Source organism: Solea solea, chromosome 11, assembly GCF_958295425.1.
Source record: "Solea solea chromosome 11, fSolSol10.1, whole genome shotgun sequence".
Taxonomy (NCBI): Eukaryota; Metazoa; Chordata; class Actinopteri; order Pleuronectiformes; family Soleidae; genus Solea; species Solea solea.
In genome coordinates, this window is record NC_081144.1 from 18,792,700 (window position 1) to 18,805,222 (window position 12,523).

Here is a 12,523-nt window from a genome sequence, read left to right on the forward strand (position 1 = left end):
TTATTTTCATTTTTATGAGCGTTCAGAGATGGTTTCCGCGTTAATGAACCACACTCGTGTTTGAGCTCGTTGGGAAGAAAAGGCAAAATGGCTGACGACAGCGTTTGTGCTGTAAAGTCACACAAAATGGCGTTAGACAAAGAAAGGCTGGGTGACTTTAATGACTGGAGTCTGAACTTTGCTCCGTCCAACGTGTAAAACAACACACCGCAAACATTCGACTCGTATTCACGCAAACAACACGTTTATAATGTAGTGAGGGAATATCTGTGTCAGTTACGTTCACATTTTCAGCTTCTTGTGACAATTTAGAGAGACTTTGTGAACACCCACGTCAAGATTATATCCACACACTGACGCCGGTATTTTTGTCTTTAATCACAGTAACATATTCCACGAGAGGTTTTTTTTGTGATATCAGTTCCGTCTTCCAGTGACAAAAAAAGGCTTGTGAAATTAAAGTGGACACATTGGCCTGGCGGTCCAGTTTTCCAAAATAATCCAGGTTTGGACATCTCTGAAGAGGACACTTAGATTTGGTGTCTTGTCAATCCACCAAAATGTGAAAATTGTACTCCCACGGGGTTTATTGTATTAGTGACTGAATAAAATCCCACATACGGACGTTCTCCACGAGCACCCGGGTGTGGTGGTGAAGTGACTGAGCTCTTTGCGGACGATCCCAGACTTCTCTGCCCTCGTCTGATTGGCGCGCTCCGCGCATGCGCTCCTCGGGTTTGCGTGTCCCGCATTGTCGCGCATGCTCTCTGTACAATGTGACGTTCTTAATATAGTAACAAAAGCAGAGTTGTATAGTAACAGAGCTTTTTTTAAACTCAACTTTAATTGCGTTATTGTTTCCTATAGGCGACGTGTTGAATTCAGATATGGACATAATGTACAGAGGAGCAAATAAAGCCCCCACCCATAAATATATAACAATATAAACATATATAATATGTCTGTCTAATCACTTAAAATAATTTGGTTTTTCATTGCTTTTCATTGGAGGGGGCCCATCAGGTGATTCAAACTTAAAATGATATCAGATGCAATTTGTATTCCTTTTTTATCCATGCATTTTATTGCCCCATGTGAGCTTTTATGTCATTTATCTATTATCACTTTGATCCACTGTGTTTTAAAGTGCTTTACAAATAAAATTAGATAGAATTTCAAAATAAAAGTGTATGCAACACTTTTTTTTTCACAATAAAATTGTATTTATGAGGCAAAAATGAATTATTTAGTAAACAAAAATACAGAAATTACTCATTATAACTTGATATTGTTTGAAGGGCCAAAAGACATCGATTGGAGGCCCACATGTGGCCCATGAGTTTGTGACCACTGCCTTAGAATTTAGCTGTTAAATGTATTCTAGGTGGCTGCCATGTTGAACAGAATAAAGCTGTATTTGTCATTATATAGAATACGAGAGATACTGTTGTGTAACCCTGGTCAGTTTATGTAAAAAAGAAAAGCATGCTATCAAAATATTAAAAGCACATTTTTTAAAAACAAAACAATCAGTAATTAAGAAAAAACGAGTGACAGACACAGGTCACACAACATAAACAGCCTCATTTCCACATGTTTTGAAGCAGAAAATAACTACGCAAACAAAGATGAAATACATCCTTTTTGGTATGCCAGGGCCACCGTAGTTCCCTGATGCTCTTGGGAAAGTGAGGGTTGAGCGGAGTCTTCCTCCATTTGTCACAGTCTGCAGTCTCACCATCAGGTGTCACTAATTCTTACACACTGGACCTTTAACTTCCATTTTTACTTGATATTTGACATGTTTACCTGTTGCTTACAAAGTCAAATGCACCGTATGTAGTTTCTGACAAAAGGCCTCTCTCATTCGAGACAATAACAAAAGACCCAGTTTGATGATGTCACTAATTCTCACACACTGGACCTTGAAATAAAAGGTAGTTCAGGCACGATATTTCCACTTTATTTCAGGCAAATATGATTCAACTGTGAAGGGACAGTGTGTCATAGTAAACACATTTATAAAAGTGCAGGTTTTATGTGGGCAGTTCTTATCACCGCTGCTCTTTTGGACCCAAGGACATGGGCCTGATTGCCTCATGTTACTGATTAGCTTAAAACAGAGCTCAGATCAGGTCAAAGTTCTTCACTAAATAGCCTCCAGGCTTTTATGCCGTCCACTAGTAGTTGCAGAAGTAAATAAGTCTAATCTTTATTTGCCCCGAAAGACCAACACATTTACAAGCATATCGCAGATGGCAGATAAAGACAAAGAGATAAATAGAATCATACAAGTGATATGACAATGGCTCTGTACAGATATTTATTATTATTTTATTGTTTGTGAATGGGTTTTGTGTCTGTTCCATTTCTCTCCTGCTCAGACCTGTGTTCAGCTGTGAGACTGTGTCGTCATGTCCTTCATTTTGTGTGGTTTCTACAGTTCCACGGCCTCGTCTTCCAAACTGTTAATTTAAAATCAAGTCACTGACATTTAGCAGGGAACTTATTTCATTTACTTCTTGCTTTTTCAGACTATTCTTTTTCACACTTCCCCCAAGACGTAGCGGTCTACTCGTATAGAGACACTCACAAAACAATTCCACATGTATGACTGGATGAGCAACACTTTTCCAAAAATACATTTCCTTATTTCCTTTTTCCATGATGATGACGATGATAGAGAGCTTTGTTGAACACCAGAATATCACACAAGTGGTAAATTGTGTTGAGATCTGATGACTGTGAGCCAACCCATACTCATCCATGCGTGGAAGCATTTATATTTATTATGTTTCTTTTTTCCTTGTCATTTATATATCATGTCTGATAATGCTGTGAGCCAAGAGGCCATTTAGGGATAAAAATGGAGCACCTCTATATTGTGTTGTCCTGTTTTCTGTCCATGTTATTGTTCTTTACCTCTCCCACACCTGTCCTGTAACTTCATTTCACACAAACACAGAAATGGAGAAGTTCAGACTGTGATATTAGGAAATACAGAACTACAAAGCTACTATATCAACACCAGGTAATTAATCTGTTAAAAATAACTGTCAGAGTCATATTTAATAAAGTCTCTGCAGACTCTCGCTCTGGTTACAGCATTACTGAAGCTCAGCACAAGCACAAATGTTCTCACCATTAACATTCAGACACCGACAGCAGACCCTTAGTTTCCTGTTTCCTGCACATGACCAAACCTCTGCATGTAGTGTTGCTTTTGCTGTGTAAAAAGGTTCACCTGTGTTCTGCAGATGAATAAAGCTGTTAGTGAGGGTCATCAGTAATCACTACATCCATCCTCAAACAAGCTATCCAGTTCAGGTTCGCGGGAGCCATTACTCCAATTACACTCTGTAATTGTTAGTGATTAGTGATTAATACACCTCATCAGAATATCGGCAGAGATGGAGAAATTTTCAATGCTTCTCTGTTACTTTCTGTAAAACGTGGACCTATGGTTTTGTACTTTTCTGCATTTAAATGCTCCAACGTCAAAACATCTAAAGATGCCAAACCAGGTCTGAGGACATGTCTTACCACCATGTACTGAAGTATTCAGTTTAAACAGACAATGAGCAGCACAATTTACATTGCATTTAACACATTTTACATTCGTATTGTCCTTCTTTGATGTTTTTCAGTGGCTGTATTGTGTAGCCTCCGTCAAATATCAGATCAGCCAATCACATGTCTGTAGACATGGTCAGTGCCACCTGCTGGATTTCAAACAGAGCGTTGGAATGGCGTAGAAACGTGATTTCAGTGACATGAGAGAAGTCATTTTGGTCCAAACAGAGATCATATCTGAGCAAAAATGTCCTGACGATGCCAGGGGTCAGAGGAGAGTGGCCGGGCAGAAGACCACAGTGGCAGGTGAGTATATATATTACAGTGAATTTATGTGTAACGTCAAACTATCTATGGACTAGAAATAAAAAAACATTACTCATTAATGTGCATTGTTTCTATTTATAAAAGAGAGTAAAAACATTAAGATTATGCAAAGTGTCTCACCTTGTCTTACACAACTACAGCACTGATGGATCCTCCTGTGAGTCAAAGCATCTCACATGTCAAGGCATCAACATTCAAGCAGGGGTTTTCTTGCGCGTGCGCAGTGACTGTGGACTAGCTCATCGGTGAGAGAGAGAGAGAGAGGGAGAGAGAGAGAGAGAGAGAGAGAGAGAGAGTAAGTTCACACACAAAGCCACGCCTGCGCCGTGCGCCTCTCATTACAAGCGAAGTTGCTGCATCTTTTTGGAAGGCTACATGCTTTCTTTCGACATCCAAAGGTCGCATGGTGTCAGGGACGCGCCTAGTCACGGGAACAATCCGGGGCGCGTTCATGAGGTGCAGGATCGCGCTTTAACAGTGAACAGTATCAAAGAGCGTGCGGGGATTCAGCCCAATGGTTTACATTGGGTCACAACAAGCAGTCAATGTGTGTGTGTGTTTTTCTTTTTTTTTACCTCGTCGCTCGGGCTTTTGCTTTGCAACCCTTGTCTATTTTGCACGGGAGGAAACTGACATAGCAAACTCATCTGTATGATCGGGCAGCAGGAGCTCACAGTATGGTCCGGGAAACCAGACATTTATGGGTGGGAAATTTACCCGAAAATGTACGAGAGGAGAAAATCATTGAGCACTTCAAGCGGTGAGTAAACACTCATAATGTGTGTGTGTGTGTGTGTGTGTGCAGCATCTCATCTCTGTTGTGTCACATTTTTAGTGAAGTGTGGATGAAGGAAGCAGGAGGTTCCCCCCCCCGTAACAAAGTCCCGTTTGGCAGCTGTGATGTGTGTGATCTGTGATCTGTCACACGCAACAACACTGGGCTGCATTTGAGCTCACATTCATTAAAAAGAGCCTGGAGAAAAGCAGTGAGCAAACAGGCAGGCAGCACGCTGTAACCCCGCCAGCACAGCGCACATATGCTTTGGCCATTTCGACACTATTCCTGTAACTTGTAGGCTCCGCGATAACTTCACCTTTACATACTTTATTTTGATTTTGATTTTACCCCAACACAAGGCGAACTTTTCAGCCTTTTTCCCACCTGGCGAGGCTCAAGGATAACATTGTTTCTGTGCAGCTGAAGAAGCAGAAAGCAGTGTAAACAAACTCCTGATCAGCATGCATCTGTTTGACACACGCACGCACGCACACACACACGCACGCACACACGACTGTGTTTCTTGTGTCTGAGCAGGAACCAGCGACCCGGTGTTTCTCCAGGTCACAGTGTGGTGATCAGCACGTCTATGTCCGTCTGTGTTTATGTGTGTGGATGCACTGTTGCATTTGTTACAGTTATTATTTTATTTTATTTTATTTTTTCAAAAAATGTGCTCATAAGTGCGTGGACAGTGTGAGACACCACACCACCGTCCACGCTGCAGGACTGGGCTGTGATTGTGCAGGACTGTCTGTGTGGATGCTGTGTGTCCCCCACTCATAATGCAGCACTGTCGAGCTGTTTGTGACACACACACACACACACACACACAGAAAATGAAATGCACGCTGCATTCTCCCTCACGAGCTCACACATACGCTAAATGTATTTGTGCATTTGGCCGCTGAGACACACCGAGGACAAAGTGTACACATAATGTTTTATTGTCTTTCACCTCACACTGAGAGACTAAATAAATAATAAAAATGAAATTCCCGTCCCCGCTCACACGCCTCTCGTCGCGGCTGTCAAGGAAATAGCAGCCCGCATCTCTTTATTCCTCCGTGTGTGTGTGTGTGGGAGACGAGACCGCTAAAAAACACTAATGCACCTTTACATGTGAGCAGAGGAGCAACGTTGCGTTAAAAAGAAAGCGATGCAGGCGTCGACGTATCGGGGTGAAAAGCTGCAAAATGACCGACATAAATCAAAAATGTCCGTTCAACAGAGCGGTTAACGACGGAGGCATCACCCTCTCACGAGACACGAACGTGTGAATGATTTTTTATTTATGGTGAGACGGCGAAACTGGCGTCCACATTTGGTTCGTGTTTAAATCACGCAGACGAACAATAACGTCATGTCGTGGGGAGACAGAGCAGAGGATGGTGACGGACACAGCGGAGGAGCCGTGGCTTTCAGCCCGCTGTCTGAGCTCCAGAGGTGGATGGAGTCTGCAGGTGCATGACAGCCCCCCCGACGTGTGATAGAAGTCATTGAAGATGGGGGACGGCACAATGAGTAAGCAGTGTGTGAACAGCTTTTCTAAAATGGCGTCGGAGGCTGTTCAGTGTTGGGAACTGGCATGAGAATAAAAAATGATGGGCACCTTATATGCTGTCTCTGTGGGACACAACATACTCCCTTCTCTTTGGAGAGGGAACCGTGAGAGCATGGAGAGGATAGCAGGCTCACTAATAATCCCCAACAGGCTTTCCCCATCACTTAGTCACCTTTATTTTATTAAAAGAAAATCTATTTTAAACCTGTAGCTTCATCACTTTATGTTCAAAGTTGGGCAGTAGAAAAAGGATAAATGCGCTTTTTCGTTATATTAGCATGGTTTACGTGAAAAATGTATGGCAACATTTAACCAGGTCAGTAAAATAAAATGTGCATTTATGTCCCTTACTGCTGTTAAAGGTCCAGTGTGTAGTAATATTTATTACCAGAAATTGAACACCAGTGTATAATTGTTTTTTTATAAGAAATCGTCCCGTTTTCGCGCTGTGGGATCACTTTAGTGCATTTGTGTCAACGGTCATTTCTTTTCACCGTCCAACCATGGATAATATTGGACGCGTGCAGACTAAACCCCTGGCCTAGCATTGATACGAGCTAGCAAGTCGTCAAATTAGCTGCTCATCATGTGAAAGTATCGCTGGAAACAGTCCTCATCCATACGGAGCTTCCGAATTTAGCGCTGAAACTCGCTAAGTCCGTCTGCCGGCAAGTACGTCAAGTCATCTGGAGAATCTTAACGCTGAAATCGTGGCCGACGCTAAATTCAAATCTAGCCGCGTCTGCACATTGACTTTGTATGTAAACTAGCCGTGGAAAAAATTCGCATCACGTCCTTAGTGAACACCCAGCTTCAGGCAGGGGTCTTACCTCATAGAAGGCACAATCCTGCGCTACCATGTTTCTACAGCAGCTAAAACCAGTCCGAGTGTGGGTTTCACGTCCTCTCTGGTGTGCAGAGAACACAGAGTAGTTTGATAGCACACTGGCATAATGGATCGGTGAGCGGAGAAGTCTGTTTGTTACAATCTGCAGTCTCACCACTAGATGTCACTAATTCTTACACACTGGTCCTTAATGCAAATATTGGTAGTTAGTTCCCCAAGATAAGTAGCAGTTGGGGCTAACTTCAAAGTCCGGGTCACCACAGAAGAAGGATAAGAAGGCACAATGACGACATAACCGAAGGTGTGCTGTAGCTGTTGATTCATGCTTCACGGCCGCTTCCCATCGATTAATATTTACTCGGTGTACTGATTCAAGGAATGTGGTTTTGTCCGTCAGACCTCGCATGCCTCCTCTCATCCGCTGTTTCCACCATTTCCTCTGTGCAGTCAAATGTGGGCGATGGAGTGACGTTTCATGCTCTTCTAAATGTCATCCTTTATTCGCTGAATCTGTTTCCATGTTTTTGCACATCCCTTATCGATATAAGGATGTTTTCCACCTCCCTAAAGCCCAAAGATTTTACACAATTTTCCAAGAAAAATTTCTTTCATTTTCATCCTCGCTAAGGTTACTTCAACAACTGTGTCTATCATCAGTGTTTTGGTTCCCCTCCACAACATGCATAGAACCAGTCTGATGGAACTGTCTGCTGCACAAAATGTCCTTTTATTCTCTTATATTCAAACTGAAAGAGCCACAGAAACATGCAGGGACCTCAAATTAAGCAACAGTATGGCTTGATAAATTATATTCAAATCTCATGTTTGCTTTTTCTTGAGCCGAAAGCATATGTGCATATGTGAGCACCCTCCTCCACAAAACATGTTAATACTGGGAAATATATTAACATATGCAGAGGATTCAAGTCCAGTTGCTGGGTTACCTTGCCTTGAAAGAAAGCACCATAGAGCAGAAAATAGGAGCAGCGGCACCACCTTACCTCCCACCCCTCCTCTTTCTCTGACACACACTCACACACACAGAATTCTGTACAAATCAGGTTGAAAATGTGTCATTTAGGAAATGACATGATTTCCATTACAGAAATAAAAAGTGATCACCCCGTCCTACAGATATAGTTGAAACTCTGCTGATCACTGTTTTTCTATTTCCCTCTCTTCAGATATGGACGTGTGGAGAGTGTCAAGGTCCTGCCCAAGCGGGGTTCAGAGGGTGGAGTCGCAGCCTTTGTGGATTTTGTGGACATCAAAAGTGCTCAGAAGGCTCACAATGCTATCAACAAGATGGGGGACAGAGACCTGCGCACTGATTACAATGAACCAGGCACAATTCCTAGTGCCGCAAGGGGGCTGGACGATAGCCTGTCCTTAGGCTCTCGTGCCCGGGATGTATCAGGGTTCACAAGGGCGGCAGGGGGGGCCATATATGTCCCCCCCACGTCGCTCCACAGCAGAGAGGGACGCTATGAACGCAGACTAGACGGGTAAGTGGACAAAGTTTCTCTGAAGGCAGAGAGAACCATGGTTTCTGGTAAACACCTTACCTCCAAGCATCTTACCACCATCTATTCATTTACTTGTTTGGGGGTTAAAGAGGAGTTCATTCTCAAGAGTTAAATCTCATAGGGATCCCCTCTGAAGTCCTTGGAGTGTGGCCAGTGCTCCTGGATTCACACATGCAGGTAGACCCCGAGATATTCCATAAAAGAGATGAGTTCTTACTTATGCTACATGTATCCATTACTGAAACAAATAGTCAATAGTCTAAACGGCTGTTGTTGATTATCTTTGTGAGCTTAAACATCTTTGTGAGGTGGATGTATCATTTGTGGAAAATGCGGGGCAGAGATTGGATATCGTAAAAAAAAAAAATTTCTCGGGATTGTTGGAGAAAACTGGAGAGAGAGAGAGAAAAGAGAGGGAGAGAGAGAAAAAGAGAGAGTGGTCCAACTGCCATCCTTGGGATTCCCCTAATCTGGAGTTACATGCCCTGCTTGATGGATTAAAATCACCCTTTTTCCTCTTATGATAAAACAACCCAGAGCACAAATTACATATATCAGACACCATTGTTTGGATTTGTCCAATTTGGTTTTCACTTATCACGCTCACCTCACTGAGGTGTTCCCTCTCTCTTGGGCTGGAGTCATGTGGATAACCTACTCAGGATTTTTATTACCCACTGTTGGATTAACACCGACAAGACACCTCAAGGATACACTGTCAAGACAAAGGTATGGGTTACTTTGTTCCTTTTTTCTTTTTGTTTTATTTGGGATGTCTGAGAGCAGGGCTTTACAATGTGAGTGCTGGGAGACCTCTGCTGGTGATCCAAGTCAGTCAGAGTCCACAAAACCCAAAAGTGAGCAAAGGACTCTTTTTCTTCCTGCTTTATTTTTGTGGAAGTTATTATTTTTATTTTTTATACAACTGAGACTGAGGTTTGCTGCGGACAAAAAGATATGGACTATCTTTGGATCATACAGTTGGGAAAAAGAATGCAAGGAAACTGTGACTTGAAAGTGTCATCCTCTCAGTTGGGAGATAACCTCAACAACTGTGGATTATCTCTTCTTTTCTGAATGTGGAACTATAAGTAAACCTTGGATACAACAGAATTAGAGAACCAAGTTGCATCCATGAGCTACATTCACTTGTGCATTCTGGAGACACGAGCGTCCAAGAGCTTCAAAACTGAATCTTCTCCATCCTGGGAATGATTACAGTGCTACTGTGAAAAAAACAACAACAACTGGATTACCATTAAGATGCATCACCTTTATTCCTAATCTGTTATGGCTGCCGCCTTCTACTAAAAGGATTGGACTGTTTTTCTGCTGTGCAAAGTGTAGCCAAACTGGAATGTGCAGAACTACACAAATAAAGATCCAAGACTTAATCTTTCAATCACTTCCATTATTGCTGTTGGGAAATCACACCTGCAGAACGAGGAGGACACTTGGATATCACACATTTATCGTACTGGACTTAAACATTACTGTGATTTTCTTGAATACATTTCTTTTAATCCCACTTATTTTGGATGGATGTAAGGACTGAAGTAGACTTTTTTCCTGACCTGGATCCGTACAAGACTAAGTTTTTTTTTTCCCCATTTGTTAATTTTCATTACAACAGACGCTCCAGCTCATCTGTTAAACACGGTCCTCTGCCCCGGAACATGAGGATTACGTTTTCTCTCTTGAACCATTTGGCTTCGTTTTTTTTTTTTACCCCATCCACTCAACATTTTTGCCCAGTTTTTCTGCTCACAAAGTTCTGTCTCCCTAGATTGTATTTGGAATTATAGGTCAAGTTACCACTCTCTCAAAAGGTTGGTATGTCCTGCCCTGCGTATATTAGCTGTCCTCTCTAACCCCCTAGTTTGAACCCCTGTCTCTCTCCATTTCCCCCACTAACCAACATAGCTGGAATACAAGCTGTTATTACTGCCTGTGTGTCTAAATGCAGAAATCTTTACCTCACCTTGTATTATTTTCCTTTCTCTTCCTCTTGTTTTTCCTCTCTCTTCCTCTCAACCTTCAAGCTTCTGTCCCCTCCTGATGAATAGATTCATTTTGCAGTTGTTGAGTGATTTAAAAAGAGAAGAAATGTATTTTGGATATGCAACATTGGCAGACCATAATATCAGGATTAAGCGGCGCAAAGATGAATTCATTAACGTGCATACTTTTTTACAATATGTGCATTGAAATGTTGGACAATGATATAATTATAGTAAAAATATTGTTAAAAATAAAATTATATAAAAAACAATAAATTAAAAGACAAAAGCTTACATTAATGCAGGGGGTTTGTTTCCCTTTTTTCATCTTTTCAAAAAACTCAGATAGCTATAAACAATAACTGAGTGATTTCAAAAGTAGATTCATTAATTAACACTTAAATAAATATTAATTCCAGCACCAGTTTTCTTTGTTTCAGCTTCCCAGTCGCTGTGAAAATGTCACTTTCTATTGGAGGATAGTGTAGCTCAAATACTGTGGAAGCAGACACAGGGTGCAGACTCCAAACATGTCGGTTTTAGAGATTGGAGCAGAGAATATGTCTGCAGAGAGATGTTTAACATCCACCATTGGATTCTCGGTACTCGGGATGTCGCAGCTGCCTTTAGGGTTGGTCAATAAAACGATAATTACCATGAGACAGTAGAAATTTGTCAGATGTCGGAGATTTTTCCTAATGATTTATACTTTGGAGGCTTTCCATTTTAATTTCTGTTACAAATCAATGAGCAGAACTGATTAATCCCAGCACTGGGCTTACAGGATTGCTGCATCAGTTTGATGGATTTCCTTGATTTGCCGGGTGTTCAATTTACCGGATTCAATCAAACACAAGCATTTTGCATACCAGATTTTTATCAGAAGAACAAAATCTATGCCACAGTCCATTTTAATAATCAGAGTTAAGCGCCACGCCGTGTGAGAGAGGTCTTTTTTATTCACGGTGCTGCCCGAGCTTCATGCTTTGTGCTTCAGCTGCAAAGACAACAGGGTGCTGCACAGCTGCAACGCTAAGCTGCCTGTTTCGTTTGCATGGAGGAAGGATTTTTAACAATAAACCACACATAACACTCAGGGAAATTTTGAATTAAATTGAAACACATGTTTTGTTCCCACATGACTGAGTCTCCACATAAGACGACTTCTTGGCATGCTGCTGGAATGTGTCCTTATAATTATGCTGTTCACGTAATCCCAAAATGCATTGATGTGCTTAGCATGCACCGAAGCAGACTAATAATGAAACACTGATGGAAATTTTGCCAAAAAAAGTCCAACTGAATTATTTTTAAGCCCCATGAATAATGTAGAAGCTGTTTTGTCTTAAGAGAAATTGAAGGCTATCTATTGAGCAGTGAGCTTGCACCACCAAATTAGCATTTTCGAGAGCATCTAGGGGTCAAGGTAATCCATCAATTTCACAGCAGACGTCGCAGTGCCATAGATGTTATTCATGAATCCTGCAGACAGATGATTACATCTAATAAGCCGAAACAGAATTTGTACCTGACCTGACTTGCTGTAATTTCAGTATAGGGAAACAAAGACATAGTTCCAGTCTCCTAAACCAGTTTATCCTAAAATCCACTGCAGTTTTTGTGTTTCTGTCGCAGGCAGTTTTCTTTTGTCAGCGATTGATCCTGCAATTAAATCCTGCCGGTAACTGTCATTAAGTCTAGACCTATTTTAGCGAGGTTAAAATGGCACGTATTGTCGTTGTTGGTGAAAGGTAAAAAATCCTTTTATGTTTGCTTTAAAAGAGACGATGAGTGCAGTGCCAGTCTTATTTTGTGGATTAGCAGTAAAATGTCAGCGTGAACGCATGCAACATTTTTCCTTAAAAGGTCAGCCGAGTGAATTTTCAGGATTAGTTTCATAGGTAATTT

At 41.6% G+C, this 12,523-nt stretch overlaps 1 protein-coding gene across 1 annotated transcript in view; it reads left to right on the forward strand.

Moving 5' to 3' along the window:
- Positions 1-4,220: 4,220 nt before the first annotated feature.
- Positions 4,221-12,523, forward strand: part of spen (spen family transcriptional repressor) — a 28,650-nt gene continuing 20,347 nt past the window's right edge. The window contains exons 1-2 of the mRNA XM_058642072.1: positions 4,221-4,660; positions 8,274-8,594. Coding sequence (XP_058498055.1) covers positions 4,578-4,660; positions 8,274-8,594 — 404 coding nt within the window. The 5' untranslated portion in view covers positions 4,221-4,577. The remainder of the gene's footprint in view (positions 4,661-8,273; positions 8,595-12,523) is intronic.